Source organism: Babylonia areolata, chromosome 32 (assembly GCF_041734735.1).
Source record: "Babylonia areolata isolate BAREFJ2019XMU chromosome 32, ASM4173473v1, whole genome shotgun sequence".
NCBI lineage: Eukaryota > Metazoa > Mollusca > Gastropoda > Neogastropoda > Buccinidae > Babylonia > Babylonia areolata.
Window position 1 is genome coordinate 10,325,370 of NC_134907.1, and position 16,002 is coordinate 10,341,371.

The following is a 16,002-nucleotide window of genomic DNA, read 5'->3' on the forward strand; positions in this document are numbered from 1 at the left end:
TTTTGTGTTATTACGATCAACATATGATAGTCAGTCGTGTCCGACTATGACCATCAGAACAGCAGAGGAGGCAACTGCTGTTCCGACTATTTGGGCTAGAATTTGATTATAGTGGAGAGTGTCTTGCCCAAGTTACATCCCCACTCTCTTGCCCAAGAGGGTTTTAGGACAGTCGGCGTTGGGATGGTTCCCAAAGGCCAACTAGCCCACAAGGCTGCAGCACTAAGAACCAGTGCAATTTTGCCTCCTAGTTTGAGAGTCATAGTCCTTCACAAAAGACTAAGCTGTAAATGATTCCCCATTGACTGGAGAAACCATTGATAATACAGCTCTCACTTTGCTGTTGGCCCAAATGTAAACTTATGTCAATCTGTGACATAAGCCGAGTATTGGGCATATACCGCTACAGTCAAACACATACAGAGACGCACTCACTGGTGAATAAGCGCGGTTGGAGAGCTCACAGTCTCCTTCTTTGACGGAGAGCGTTGACGTTTTCGCGGCCGGAAGATCTCTGGAATGGTGACCGACTGGAAACAGTCAGGGTGAAAGCACAAATATTTCACTGTATTTTATTGTATCTTCTTCTTCTTCTTGTTGCTGTTGTTGCTGTTTTTCTTTCAAAACCCCACTCATTTTAACTTTTGCACTGACAAGAGCAGAGTGAGAGATCGAGAGAGAGAGAGAGAGAGAGAGAGAGAGAGAGAGAGCAGAGGGGAGAGAGAGTTACAAGACCAGAGAAGAAGAGAGAGAGAGAGCGCAGAAGGGGAGAGAGTTACAAGACCAGAGAAGAAGAGAGAGAGAGAGGAAGAGAGAGAGAGAGAGCAGAGGGGGAGAGTTACAAGACCAGAGAGGAAGAGAGAGAGAGAGAGAGAGAGAGAGAGAGAGAGCGGAGGGGGAGAGAGAGTTACAAGACCAGAGAGGAAGAGAGAGAGAGAGGAAGAGAGAGAGAGAGGAAGAGAGAGAGAGCAGAGGGGGAGAGTTACAAGACCAGAGAGGAAGTGAGAGAGAGAGAGAGAGAGAGCGGAGGGGATGAGAGAGTTACAAGACCAGAGAGGAAGAGAGAGAGAGCGGAGGGGGAGACAGTTACAAGACCAGACAGGAAGAGAGAGAGAGAGAGCGGAGGGGGAGAGAGAGTTACAAGACCAGAGAGGAAGAGAGAGAGAGAGAGAGCGGATGGGGAGAGAGAGTTACAAGACCAGAGAGGGAGAGAGAGAGAGAGAGCGGAGGGGGAGAGAGAGTTACAAGACCAGAGAGGAAGAGAGAGAGAGAGAGCGGAGGGGGAGAGAGAGATACAAGACCAGAGAGGAAGAAGAGAGAGAGAGAGAGAGAGAGAGAGAGAGAGAGAGAGAGCAGAGGGGGGGAGAGAGATACAAGACCAGAGAGGAAGAGAGAGAGAGAGAAAGAGAGAAAGAAAGAGAGAGAGAGAGAGAGAGAGAGAGCGGAGGGGGGGAGAGAGTTACAAGACCAGAGAGGAAGAGAGAGAGAGAGAGCGGAGGAGGAGAGAGTTACAAGACCAGAGAGAGAGAGAGAGCGGAGGGGGAGAGAGAGTTACAAGACCAGAGAGGAAGTGAGAGAGAGAGAGAGAGCGGAGGGGGAGAGAGAGTTACAAGACCAGAGAGGAAGAGAGAGAGAGAGAGAGAGAGAGAGAGGAGGGGGAGAGAGAGTTACAAGACCAGAGAGGAAGAGAGAGAGAGAGAGAGCGGAGGGGGAGAGAGTTACAAGACCAGAGAGGAAGTGAGAGAGAGAGAGAGAGAGAGAGAGAGAGAGAGCGGAGGGGGAGAGAGAGTTACAAGACCAGAGAGGAAGAGAGAGAGAGAGAGAGCGGAGGGGGAGAGAGAGTTACAAGACCAGAGAGGAAGAGAGAGAGAGAGAGCGGAGGGGGAGAGAGTTACAAGACCAGAGAGGAAGTGTGAGAGAGAGAGAGAGAGAGAGAGAGAGCGGAGGGGGAGAGAGAGTTACAAGACCAGAGAGTAAGTGAGAGAGAGAGAGAGCGGAGGGGGAGAGAGAGTTACAAGACCAGAGAGGAAGAGAGAGAGAGAGAGCGGAGGGGGAGAGAGTTACAAGACCAGAGAGGAAGTGAGAGAGAGAGAGAGAGAGAGCGGAGGGGGAGAGAGAGTTACAAGACCAGAGAGGAAGTGAGAGAGAGAGAGAGAGAGAGAGAGAGAGAGAGAGAGAGCGGAGGGGGAGAGAGAGTTACAAGACCAGAGAGGAAGAGAGAGAGAGAGAGAGCGGAGGGGGAGAGAGAGTTACAAGACCAGAGAGTAAGTGAGAGAGAGAGAGCGGAGGGGGAGAGAGAGTTACAAGACCAGAGAGGAAGTGAGAGAGAGAGAGAGAGAGAGAGAAAGCGGAGGGGGAGAGAGAGTTACAAGACCAGAGAGGAAGTGAGAGAGAGAGAGAGAGAGAGAGAGAGAGAGAGAGAGAGAGCGGAGGGGGAGAGAGAGTTACAAGACCAGAGAGGAAGAGAGAGAGAGAGAGCGGAGGGGGAGAGAGTTACAAGACCAGAGAGGAAGTGAGAGAGAGAGAGAGAGAGAGAGAGAGAGAGAGAGCGGAGGGGGAGAGAGAGTTACAAGACCAGAGAGGAAGTGAGAGAGAGAGAGAGAGAGAGAGCGGAGGGGGAGAGAGAGTTACAAGACCAGAGAGGAAGAGAGAGAGAGAGAGAGCGGAGGGGGAGAGAGAGTTACAAGACCAGAGAGTAAGTGAGAGAGAGAGAGCGGAGGGGGAGAGAGAGTTACAAGACCAGAGAGGAAGTGAGAGAGAGAGAGAGAGAGAGAGAGCGGAGGGGGAGAGAGAGTTACAAGACCAGAGAGGAAGAGAGAGAGAGAGAGAGAGAGAGAGCGGAGGGGGAGAGAGAGTTACAAGACCAGAGAGGAAGAGAGAGAGAGAGAGAGCGGAGGAGGAGAGAGAGTTACAAGACCAGAGAGGAAGAGAGAGAGAGAAAGAGAGGGGGAGAGAGAGAGAGAGAAAGAGAGGGAGAGAGAGAGAAAGAGAGGGGGAGAGAGAGAGGGGGGAGAGAGAGAGAAAGAGAGAGGGCATGCCTGTGCACGGATGTAAGTGTACCTATGCATACGCAAACTTGTGTATGACTGTGAGAGTGCATGCGGTTGTGTGTGCGCACCAAGATCACACAAAACAGCGTTCTTTTTTTCTGCACAAAGACACAGGCACCATTACCTTTCCACCCATGTCGGACAGAAGACTCCACAAGGTCTCCCCACTTCTACGCGTCTTGGATGCCCCCTCCTGCAGTTTCTCCAGATTGCGTGAAAGCTGGAGGGGAGTTTCCGGAAACAGAAAGGTCACAGCAAGGAATATGTAAATCTGTTTATTTTCTTTCACTTCATTTCATTCATCAACTTTTCATTCACCTACTCTTAAATGGGTGACGCTTCACTGGAGCGACACGCCCCCCCACCCCCACCCCGCCCCCCCTCCCCAGCCACCCCCCAATCCCCCTGGGTAAAGAACATTTCCAAATTTCACTCACAGAAATCTGTTGTGACAAAAAGTAATACAAACAGCACAACACAACACAACACAACACAACACAACAGCTGTGAAAAAAACAGTAATACAAAGCAATGCAGTATAACGTTAATACAATACAACACAATAAAATACAGTACAACACAACACAATTGTTGTGAAGAAAAAAAACAAGAGAGGCAAGGCCTTCAAGACTCACCTTTGATAAATTAAGTCCCCTAGCATTAATTACAGAGTAATTTCCCTTTTTTACCTCTGCACCAAAACGTTTGCAAAATAAATAAAACTTCCATGCTTAGCAAAAGAAGTTCCTGTTTGAACAAAAAATGATAATAATGACTCCTCTTGTTGTTGGGTCAGAATAAGAGGTCAAAGGGCCAAGTTTAGAGAATACAAAAAATATAAATATAACAGTATATGCAGTTTGCATATAATTAGGCTTCTTTTTTTTAAATTTTTTTGTGGCTATCCCAGAGGTGCAATATTGTTTTAAACAAGATGACTGGAAAGAACTGAATTTTTCCTATTTTTATGCCAAATTTGGTGTCAACTGAAAAAGTATTTGCAGAGAAAATGTAAATGTTAAAGTTTACCACGGACACACAGACACATGGACACACACACACACACACACAGACAACCGAACACCGGGTTAAAACATAGACTCACTTTGTTTACACAAGTGAGTCAAAAACCCAACAGTACTGCAAATACAATGCAATGAAAGACAAGACAAGCAAACCCAACACAACAGAATACAACACAACACAACACAACACAACACATGTCCATGTATTTTTCACAATGGTTTCAACCCCAGACTGACTGACTGACTGACCAACCGACCAGCCAGAACAAAAAAACGACACAAACGTCACATGTAACTGAGTTACCTGATCGTACTGGGTACGCAGTTCTCTCTCTTGATCCATCAGTTTGACGTTCTGGGCCGTCAGCTCATTCATGTTCTTGCGGATCTGATCAATCTTATTGTGTCGTCCTAAAAAAAATAAGAAAAAAAAAGAAAAAAAGAAGAAGAAAATCAATAAATAAATGAAATTTAGTTGTTATTTTACGATGCTGTTTCACCTTACATAGAATAAAATATGTTTTGGAGCGTCTGTCATATTGTTTTGGCTCGCTTGAAACTTTTTCTCTTCTGTTTTAAGAAACCCTCCTTGTTTGAAGATTGTAATGGGTTGGGTTTTTTTTTGGTGGGGTGGTTGTTTTTGTTTGTTTATGGTGTTTATTTTATGAACTATTATTACTACCGCTACTTGTGCTAGCAGTTTCATAAACAATCATGAGAAATAAATTGGAGCTGTGAATAGCAAAGCGTAAGAAAATGGTAAAATGTGCACATAAACCATGCACACAAAAACACAAGCATGTACACATACACATAAGTACAAAGTCACACGCACACAAAATACACACTCTGCCAGTGACTTCAACAAGTCTTCTTCTTCTGCGTTCACTTGTATGCACACGAGTGGGCTTTTACGTGTATGACCGTTTTTACTCCGCCATGTAGACAGCCATACTCCGTTTTCGGGGGTGTGCATGCTGGGTATGTTCTTGTTTCCATAACCCACCGAACGCTGACATGGATTACAGGATCTGTAACGTGCGTATTTGATCTTCTGCTTGCAAATACACACGAAGGGGGTTCAGGCACTAGCAGGTCTGCACATATGTTGACCTGGGAGATCGTAAAAATCTCCACCCTTTACCCACCAGGCGCCGTCACCGTGATTCAAACCCGGGACCCTCAGATTGACAGTCCAACGCTTTAACCACTCAGCTATTGTGCCCGTCAACAAGTCTAATCTCCTCCATTCTCAATTAGAGCATGCTCCTCTCTAACACCTGTATGCCACCAAGTAACGCACACACACACCCTACACACACACACACAAAACCAACCACATCCCCCAGGCCCCCCCCCCCCCCGCCACACACACACACACATATATATACACACATGCACATAAACACACAAAGACACACACACTCATGCACACACAAAAACACACACTCACAAATACATACACGCACACACAAACACACACAAACATACATGCACACACATAAACACACAAAGACAAACACACACACACACACACACACACAGCAACAACCTGTTCCACACAATACATACACGCACACATTAACACCTGCCCCCAACCCTATACCCCACCACCACAATCACCTTTTGAAAAAAAAAAAAATTTTCATTTTCTTATCAGAGTATAAACAAACATTCATGGACATATACATACATAGTTACCTTATATACACTCATACACATCAAAGGAAATTTTCTTCCTAAAATTACATTTAAGTAACATATTTACCGTGACCCACTAGTGCAGACTCCGGCAGGGGTCTGATTCCTGTCCTGTGCAAACTACTACCCGCCTATACAGTGAAAACGAAAGTAGGTACGGACCCCCCCCACCCCCCCTTCCCCCCAATAACCTTACCAAAGTAGTACTGGATGAACTCGGCAGACAAGGCAGGCGTGATGTGCGGCTTCTTCCTGGCCTCTGGTTTCTCGTGGGGTGCCTGCTCCACCTGTGCCAAAAAAACAAAAAAAAAGGCGCACAGTTTGAAGCATGCGTCAAAGGGATGGGCACTGGCTGTCCATTCTGCAATGTTAGTTATGGATTTCACAGATTGACATAAGTTTACATTTGGGCCAACAGCAAAGTGAGAGTTGTATTATCAATGGTTTCTCCAGTCAATGGGAAACCATTTACAGCTTAGTCTTTTGTGAAGGACTATGACTCTCAAACTAGGAGGCAAAATTGCACTGGCTCTTAGTGCTGCAGCCTTGTGAGCTAGTTGGCCTTTGGGAACCATCCCAATGCCGACTGTCCTAAAACCCTCTTGGCCGAGAGAGTGGGGATGTACTTAGGCAGGACACTCTCCACTATAATCAAATTCAGCCCAAATAGTCGGAACAGCAGTTGCCTCCTCTGCTGTTCTGATGGTCATTGTCGGACATGACTGACTATCATATAAGTTATGGATATATGGCCCTTTTTGTTTTTGTTTTTTTTGTTTGGCTTTGATTAAAATAGTTTTTTTCCCTTTTTTTTTAAGATTTTTTTTTTCTAGTAATCAAGGGGATGGTAAATTAAGCAGAAGGGGTGACGTCCTAAGCATGGCCTGGTCTTCTTTGCCGTAAGGGGCTATGTGGTTAGGTTTATGTGTCGCGAACTGTGTTTTGTGGGTTTGCCTTGGTGATTTTTGGCGGGTTTTTTTGGGTTGGGTTTTTTTTCAACTTTATTTCAGATGTGACATATTTTTGTGTGTGTTTTGACACACGGTTCAATGTTTGCATGGTATGACAGTCCTGACATGGCCCTGTGCGGTCTGCTGCATACAAAAAGCAACAAAAACAAGAACAAGAACAAGAACAACATCCAGACAGACATGTACGTATGTATACGTATGTATGTCTGTTCATTTATTTTTCCCTTTTTTTTTTTTGCTCTTGTTTTGTTTTTAATCATTTTTTGCTTTTTGTTTTTTGGGGCCAATGAAGAAGTTCATGTGAAGCACTAATGTTAAAAAAAAAAAAATTAAAAAAGAAAGGAAAAAACAGATTGTACTTCATGAGCTGCATGCAACTGAGGCCACAAAAAAATCAACAACAAAAAAACCAACACCCAAGCAGAAGAAGAACTTCAGAGCACAGTACAGGAAGGAAAAAGCACAGTACAGGAAGGAAAAAAAAGACAACACCCAAGCAGAAGAAGAACTTCAGAGCACAGTACAGGAAGGAAAAAAAAACAAAACACCCAAGCAGAAGAACTTCAGAGCACAGTACAGGAAGGAAAAAAAAACAAAACACCCAAGCAGTAGAACATCAGAGCACAGTACAGGAAGAAGAAGAAAAAAAACAAAAAAACCCCAAAAAAAAAACAACTCACGTGGGTCACAACTCCCATCAGCTCTGCCTTGCGCATGAAGCCGCGCACAGCGTAAGGACTGGTGTGCAGGTGACGCACCATCTTCTCTGTGGGCACTGAAACCAACAGGTCTAGAGGTCATGAGGTCAAGAGGTTACCAGGTCAAAAGGCCATGAGGCGGAGGCCATAAGGTCACAAGGTCAATGAGGTCAAGTCTGTTGATTTCTTTTTCGTTTTGTCTGTGTGGTTGGAGGGAGAGTGGATGGGTTTGGCTGGGTGATACAGGTTGTGTGTGGAGGTCGGGGTGGGGATGTGTGGGTGTACATGCATACATCTGTATGTGCATGGGGTTCGGGGGGTTTGGGGGGGGGTCTGCATCTGCGTGTGTGTGTGTGTGTGTGTGTGTGTTTGGGTGTGTGCGTGTCTGCCTGCGTGAGTATGGGTGCATGTGTGAGTGGCATATGCGTGCTTTTTTTTTTTTGCTTTTTTTTTTTTTTGCTTTTTCATATATACCCATGCATCATCCATGTGCGTTTTTGAGGTTCCTTCTTGACAATCTTGATCAGAAACTTAATGAAATTGGCAAGACCTCTGCGGTGTTTCTTCATGATTACGGAGGGGGGGATCTAATCAGATTTGACACACTAGTCATATCATCACACTCTCATTACAATAAGCGAACCTCACTCTCACAACAATCAGACCCTATGACTAAGTGATGCCAATGTTCTGACAGCCAAAAATTACTACAAAACAAAACAAGTTTCTTGCATAAGCGTTATTATAACAACAAGGCTAAATAGATATGCTTTTTTTTTTGCTTTTTTTTTTCTTAATGCTTTTTCCATTGGCTGTATACTCACCCCAAGAAGGAGGTCGTTTGTTTCTGGAAATGCCGTATTTTTCGCGGTGACGATTCAGCTTCCGTTCAAATCGCAGCTGTAACAATGGCTGCTTCTGTTTACAAGGATTCCACCATACTTTATTTCCTTCCGCAGTGATAACATCTATAGCAATAACAGTAATTCCACCACCACCACTACCACCAACAACAACAATAATGATAAGAAGAAAAAGAACAACAACAACAAGAAGAAGAAAAAGAAGATGATCTCACACCGTACAAACACAAACAAATTCTTCTGCTGTTTCTGATACAAAAATTCCGTCTGCAGAAGTAAGAATTATGATGATAACCGTAAGAACAACAGAAACAACAACACAATTGTCTTCTGTTGTGACTGTGTGTGTGTGTGTGTGTGTTTGTTTATGTGTGTATGTGTGTTTGGTATGTGGTGTTTGGTATGTGTGTGTGTGTGTGTGTGTGTGTGTGTGTGTGTGTGTGTGTGTGTGTGTGTGTGTGTGTGTGTGTGTGTGTGTGTGTGTGTGTGTTTGGCTGCATGAGTGTTGGTCTGTGTGCCTTTATGTGTGCTAAATGGAAGTGTGTGTGTGAGTTCGTGTGCATGCATGTATACCTATGTGTACATGTGTGTGCGTATGTCTGTGTGGCTGAGTGTGTGTGCATGCATAAGTGAGTGTGTGTGTATCACTGTATGTGTGCGCATGCAGAAGTTCCAAGCAACCCAAACTTGAACTTAGCAGAAGAAAAAAAAAAAATTCTTCAAAGTCTGTGGAATCAATGCAAACGTGTGAAAAATTCTCAACGCTAAAGCACAATTTATACTGCTAAGATCGCTTTAAATGCAACACAGCCCTTGAGGGCAGACAAGACCAGCTAGACATTAACTCTCTCCGGACAAAGGAATGCATGAGCATTCCTACATAAAATGTATTCGGTTTCAGACGACGGAATGGAATAGCATTTTCAAGAAATAAAAATCCATCATGCGCTGTACACGTGATTTTGTGATTAGCCAAGCAGAGTGCGCTATACTGGGTCACTCCACAATCGAACGGTATGATTGGTCAGCCTGCCATGTGTGGCCCGTCTCGCACACACGCTGACAAAGTCACTGACCGGTCATCTGCTCGCGTGCCAGCCTGTTAGCAAAGCGGGCTCTTCTCAAAATGTTGTGAAGCGAACAAGGCAGAGACGACAACGTTTTAGGGTTGCCGAAGTACTTTAAATGCTACAAACTGAAGGGTCGGACATCGAAAAGGTGGATGATGACGAAGAAGAAAGCAAATTTAATGCAAAAAGCGAGCATGGGTATGGTGATTTGGGGTGAAAAATTGGCAGTATTTTCTACATACGGCAAAACTGTAAAAATAAGATGAGAAATTTGATATTTTTTATATGTAATAGCTCAACACGTAATAAACCAGTTCTGAAAGTTTCATTTTCTTACTCTGTATTTTGTATTTTTTGTAATTTTTTTTCCAAACCCTTACAAATGGGCCGTCTGTGGGGAAAAGCAAGGGAGAAAACTTGTCGTCCCGAGTGAGTTAACTCTTTCGCTGCCATATGGTGACTTTCAAAGACTAGACCGTTCACAGCCACAGGTATTTTCAGGCGACATCTTGGGGATAATGTTAAAACAGACTGCTTTTCACATTGCAACAAGCTGATTGACAGCTGTAGCCCCAACTTTCCCTGCGCAAAAGAACAATGACTAACCTTCTACCCCCATGACTGAGTCTGAAGTGAGCAAGCCTACTGGGTTATTTTGACACAAACCAAAAAAAAAAAACATATATATATAGGCTACAGATATACATTTCATACATAAATATGTTTAAATACCTCATTCTTTTAACTGCACCAAAAAAAACAAAAAAAATCACATGACTGAAAGTGTCAAATCTAAAATATTTGGCAACAGCTGGCGACAAAGAGTTAAAGTGCAAAATATTCTCGAGGGTCAGTCCATGTGGAGTGATGGCCTAGAGGGAACGCATCCACCTAGGTTGTGAGAGAATCTGAGCGCGCTGGTTCGAATCATGGCTCAGCCGCCGATAATTTCTCCCCCTCCACTAGACCCCGAGTGGTAGTCTGGACGCTAGTCATTCGGATGAGACGATAAACCGAGGTCCCGTGTGCAGCATGAACTTAGCGCACGTAAAAGAACCCACAGCAACAAAAGGGTTGTTCCTGGCAAAATTCTGTAGAAAAACCCACTTCGATAGGAAAAACAAATAAAACTGCACGCAGGAAAAAAAAAAAAAAAAAAAAATGGGTGGCGCTGTAGTGTAGCCACACGCTCTCCCTGGGGAGAGAGTAGCCTGAATTTCACACAGAGAAATCTGTTGTGATAAAAAGAAATACAAATACAAATTCTCTCTCTCTCTCTCTCTCTCTCTCTGTCCCACTCACCTGCTCCTTCTTGTCGTCCAGGACCTTGGGCATGTAGGACCGGACGTGGGACTGGATGGCCAGCCAGTGGCGCCGCCTGGCCTTCATGGTCGCCTTGTCCACGTGCTGCTTGCAGTAGGCGAAAAACGGGTCGGCAATGTCCTGCAGGGAAACAAGAGACACACACACACACTGCTTGGGTGGGGGAACTCAGAACTCAGAAGTTGGTTTGTTGTTTTTTGTGGGGGGGGAGGGTGGTTGTTGTTTTTTTAATGATTTTTTTTTTTTTTTTTTTTTTTTTTTTACATTTTACATTGTACAAGTACATACTTTCAATTAATCAAAACAAGCAGAAAGAATAATTGAAACATTTAAGTAAAAGATATATATATATATATATGAACATATTCTCATCATCATCATCAACAAGAATAACATGTGTTTCACAGAGAAGTGTGATTACACCTCTCATCCCTTGACCCTATGTTACATTTCTCTCTCATGCTTCTCAGCCATTCACCCGTTGCCCTCCCAACCCCTCCCCTCTTAAACACACACACACCCACGCACACACACACACACACACCTACTACCCACACTCCACGTTAACCGGATCTCCCTATATAAGTCTCACCATTTCGTGCTAAATTCATGCAAACAGATGTTCACGAAAAAATGAAGATGAAAAAAAAAAAAAAAAAAATCTTACTACACTCAAGCGAGTGCCTCAATTGTAGGAAAGCACATATTGTAATAAAATCCACTTCGACAGGAAAAACAAATAAAACTGCATGCAGGAAAAAATACAAAAAAAAATGGGAGTCACTGTAGTGTAGCAATGTGCTCTCCCTGGGGATAGCAGCCCTGAATTTCACACAGAGAAATCTGCTGTGGTAAAAAGAAATACAAATACAGACAAATAATTAAATACGTATTATTAAAGCCTTCGTGGTAGCAACAAGGGAGCAGGCAAGGATAATATGTGCACAACAAAGATTATTGTGGACAAAGGGGATTTAATTAAGTATGGGAAGGTAGATCTGCCAGCATTCCTCAAACTGTCTTCTTGAACTGTTAATATTTGCTATGTACTGTTCAACACTGAGCTTATATCACAGATTGACCTAAGTTTACATTTGGGCCAACAGCAAAGTGAGAGCTGTATTATCAATGGTTCCTCCAGTCAATGGGAAATCATTTACAGCTTAGTCTTTTGTGAAGGACTATGACTCTCAAACAGGAGGCAAAATTGCACTGCCTCTTAGTGCTGCAGCCTTGTGGGCTAGTTGGCCTTTGGGAACCATCCCAACGCCAACTGTCCTAAAACCCTCTTGGCCGAGAGAGTGGGGATGTAACTTGGGGCAAGACACTCTCCACTATAATCAAATTCAAGCCCAAGTAGTCGGAACAGCAGTTGTCTCCTCTGCTGTTCTGATGGTCATAGTCGGACACGACTGACTATCATATACATATATACATATATATATATATATATATATACTGTTCTTCAGCACATCTTTTCCTCAGAAGAGCAATAAAAGCTTGTATAACTGGCTGAACATTTTGCAGTTTGCATCTGTAGATATATAAGAACTCATAAGTTTAATGTCCATCGGCCTTTGGCCACTATAAATATGGTGGGTGCCAATAGTGTGGGGGTGGGTGGGAGTGGGGTTGTGGGGGCATGAATGCAGATGTACATGAGAAGGAAAAGGTGGAAAGAGACAAGGGTGGGTGGCGAGAGTGAGAGAGAGTGCAAGAGAGAGAGAGAGAGGAAGAGATTCTTCTTCTTCTTCTGCGTTCACTCTTATGCACACGAGTGGGCTTTTACGTGTATGACCGTTTTTACCCCGCCATGTAGACAGCCATACTCCGTTTTCGGGGGTGTGCATGCTGGGTATGTTCTTGTTTCCATAACCCACCGAATGCCGACATGGATTACAGAATCTATAACGTGCGTATTTGATCTTCTGCTTGCATATACACACAAAGGGGGTACAGGCACTAGCAGGTCTGCACATATGAAAACCTGGGAGATCGTAAAAATCTCCACCCTTTACCCACCAGGCACCGTCACCGTGATTCGAACCCGGGACCCTCAGATTGACAGTCCAACGCTTTAACCACATGGCTATTGCACCCGTCGGAAGAGATTCTACTGTTTCATATATTTCAAGAGACGGGTGTGTAGTGAGAGTGAAAGAGAGAGAGAGACAGGGAGAGAGAGAGAGAGAGAGAGACAGAGAGGAAGAGATTCTTAACTGCCTTTGTAAAAAAAAAAACCCACTTGTACGCATGAGTGGATGTGGAAGTTGCAGCCCAAAAACACAGAACAAGGAAATAGAAGAAGAAGAAAAGAAAAAGAAGAAGGATACAAAGAGGAAGAAGTAGACAGAGGAAGAAGAAGATCAACAAGATCAATAAAACAAAGAAGATCAACAAGATCAATAAAACAAAGAAGAGGAACGAGGGAATAAGGAGAAGAAACAGAAAAAAAGAAGAATACAAAGAAGAAGAAGAAGGAGGTGGAAGAAGATCAACACACACACACACACACACACACAAAAAAAAACAGAAGAGGAGGAAAGAAGAAGAAAGGAAAAAAGGGAAAAAAAAAGAAGAAGGATACAAAGAAGAAGAAGGAGGAGGAGGAGGAGGAAGATGAAGAGAAAAAAAAAAAAATACAAAGTGGAAAAAGAAGGAAGAAGAGGAGAAAAAGAAGGGATACAGAGGAAGAAGAAGAAGGAGGAAGAGCAAGAAGGAGGAGGAAGAAGAAGAGAAAAAAAAGAAGAATACAAAGTGGAAAAAGAAGGAAGAAGAGGAGAAAAAGAAGGGATACAGAGGAAGAAGAAGGAGGAAGAGCAAGGAGGAGGAAGAAGGAGAGAAAAGAATACAAAGATTAAGAAGAGGGAAGAAGGAGGAAGAAGGAAGAAGGGTACAAAGAGGTAGAAGGAGAAGAAGAAGGGTACAAAGAGGTAGAAGGAGAAGAAGAAGGGTACAAAGAGGTAGAAGGAGAAGAAGAAGAAGAAGAAGGAAGAAGGGTACAAAGAGGTAGAAGGAGAAGGAGGAAGAATGAAGAAGGGTACAAAGAGGTAGAAGGAGAAGAAGAAGGAAGAAGGGAGAAGGAAGGAAGGCACTCACCATGACCTCGCCTGGGTCAGCCTCCGTCAGCAGACCTTCCCTTTGTGCACTGCAATTACAAGTATAAATAAATAAATAAATAAATAAATCACACACACACACACACACACACAAACCCCTAATCCTCCCCGCCCCCTCCCCAACACACTCACACATACACACACACACACACATCCCAAACACACACCCCACAACCCCCACACAAACCTCACACACACATACACACTTAACACATACACGCACACACATGCACAAACACACACACACATATATACACAGAGTGACACATACACACACACTCACACATGCACATGAAATCAAGTAACTTTTCTATCCCTACAAGGATAAGAAAAAGACAAAGAGCACTCTCAAGTCATTTCTAAATAAATGTTGGTGATGGCGTTCCAATTACTGGAATCAGAATCCCCACATGCAATACGGCTGGGAAAGTTCACAACTTGTATGCAACAATATACACACAAATTTGTTGAAATATATATGTTGATTTTGTGACAACCGAAACAAAGGATCCAACAAGAAGCACATGGAATCAAGGGTCTTCTGTGAGCAGATTTTCTGTATCGAAACCAGCTGACACAGAAATCAGTGAGGTGTCTGCCGGAGTCTGCGCTAGTTGGGTCACGGTTAAGTATGTGTAATTAAACTAGAATTTATACAATGATGTATGGTGGGGTTTTTTCTTTCTATTTTCTATCCTTGTGGTTAGTAGTGTTGTGAATAATACCAACTCAAGCAGATGATTATCACGAGGAAGAATTCTTACAAATTATTATTATTACTGTTATCATTATCGTTATCATCTACACCTTTCTCTTTGTGCCCTGCAATATCAAGAAGATTTATTTTTTAAAAATCATTACCATCATCTACATAACAGCAAAAAGAAGCGCATTTCACTGCAAAACACTATCAATTCAAGATACCCTTTACATACTATCTGCCACTGGTAATGCATCATTAATCACTACAGTATTTTGTATTCCTTTTTATCACAACAGATTTCTCTGTGTGAAATTCGGGCTGCTCTCCCCAGGGGCAGCGTGTCGCTACACTACAGCGCCACCCATTTTTTTGTATTTTTTCCTGCGTGCAGTTTTATTTGTTTTTCCTGTCGAAGTGGATTTTTCTACAGAATTTTGCCAAGAACAACCCTTTTGTTGCCGTGGGTTCTTTTACGTGCGCTAAGTGCATTACTGTAGCTGTTCGTAATCATCTAACTGTAGTGGTTCACAATCATTTACAGAGACTCGTTTTCGTATTCATCGTTTTTATCAGTGGCATCACCCACAAAACACCTGGACTGGACTAGCTGTGCTGGACAGACCGGCTGAAAACAGTCAAGAGTGGCAGTTCTTAGTTTCTGCCCTACAGACCAGAAGGCACAATCGCCAAAAAAAGGAAATTTTCCATCTAAAATTACGTTTAAATAACGTACTTACCGTGACCCAACTAGTGCAGACTCTGGCAGGGGTCTGACGTTCCTGTCCTGTGCAAACTACTATCCGCCTCTGCGGAGAAAAACGAAAGCAACTACGGCCGATAACCCTCCCGGAAGTAGGTAACCTCCCCTTTGTCCCGCTTGATAATGAAGTGCTCTTCTATAGCGCTATTCCCTCACAGAGAGGCTCGCGGTGCTTCACAAATGAAACACAACAATAAAGAAACCAACAATTCTCAAAAAAAAAAATTCTGACGACAAACAATCACTCACAAAGCTCCACAAATTACACGTGTTACTACAAAAAGAGAAGCAACAGTCATAAGAAAAAGAATCAACCACGAAGAAACAAGTCACCATCCTGGCAAATCGCTCACAAAGCAACATCACACTGAACACACTGAGGCCTGCTTACCAGGTGACGTGGAAATGCGACCGACAGAGACCAGCATCGCAGGAGATGCAGACGCCCGTACGACTAAAGCGGACGTCTTCACACAGAGAGCATTCCTGTCGAACAGTGTCAAAAGTCTGATTAACATATCATGCATTCGTGAGAAGCTTGACTCTGTTGTGTCTCCTTCTTCACCTGTTCAAGAACGCGTGTACAGTGGTCCTGTTTTACATTGTTTCCAACCGGTTACTGAAGATTTTGTGAAGAAAGTGTGTCTGAGCGCTTGTCCGAAATCCTGTGAGCTTGACCCTGTCCCGTCTTCTTTGTTGGTTGAATGTATTGATGTTCT

General features: G+C 43.6%; 1 protein-coding gene and 1 long non-coding RNA gene across 5 annotated transcripts in view; one reads left to right on the plus strand and one right to left on the minus strand.

Moving 5' to 3' along the window:
• Nucleotides 1-16,002, minus strand: part of LOC143276456 (PHD finger protein 14-like) — a 43,656-nt gene that overhangs the window by 11,848 nt on the left and 15,806 nt on the right. For 3 of the 4 annotated variants that reach the window (XM_076580958.1, XM_076580956.1, XM_076580955.1), the window contains exons 10-18: nt 15,675-15,769; nt 13,801-13,849; nt 10,681-10,821; nt 8,270-8,363; nt 7,428-7,522; nt 5,973-6,063; nt 4,380-4,486; nt 3,175-3,270; nt 436-530 (exon numbers count right to left, since the gene is read on the minus strand). In XM_076580958.1, coding sequence (XP_076437073.1) covers nt 436-530; nt 3,175-3,270; nt 4,380-4,486; nt 5,973-6,063; nt 7,428-7,522; nt 8,270-8,363; nt 10,681-10,821; nt 13,801-13,849; nt 15,675-15,769 — 863 coding nt within the window. The remainder of the gene's footprint in view (nt 1-435; nt 531-3,174; nt 3,271-4,379; nt 4,487-5,972; nt 6,064-7,427; nt 7,523-8,269; nt 8,364-10,680; nt 10,822-13,800; nt 13,850-15,674; nt 15,770-16,002) is intronic. The other variant, XM_076580957.1, reaches the window with a different exon arrangement.
• LOC143276458 (uncharacterized) overlaps nt 1-16,002 on the plus strand; it is a 471,243-nt gene that overhangs the window by 11,773 nt on the left and 443,468 nt on the right. The window lies entirely within an intron of this gene.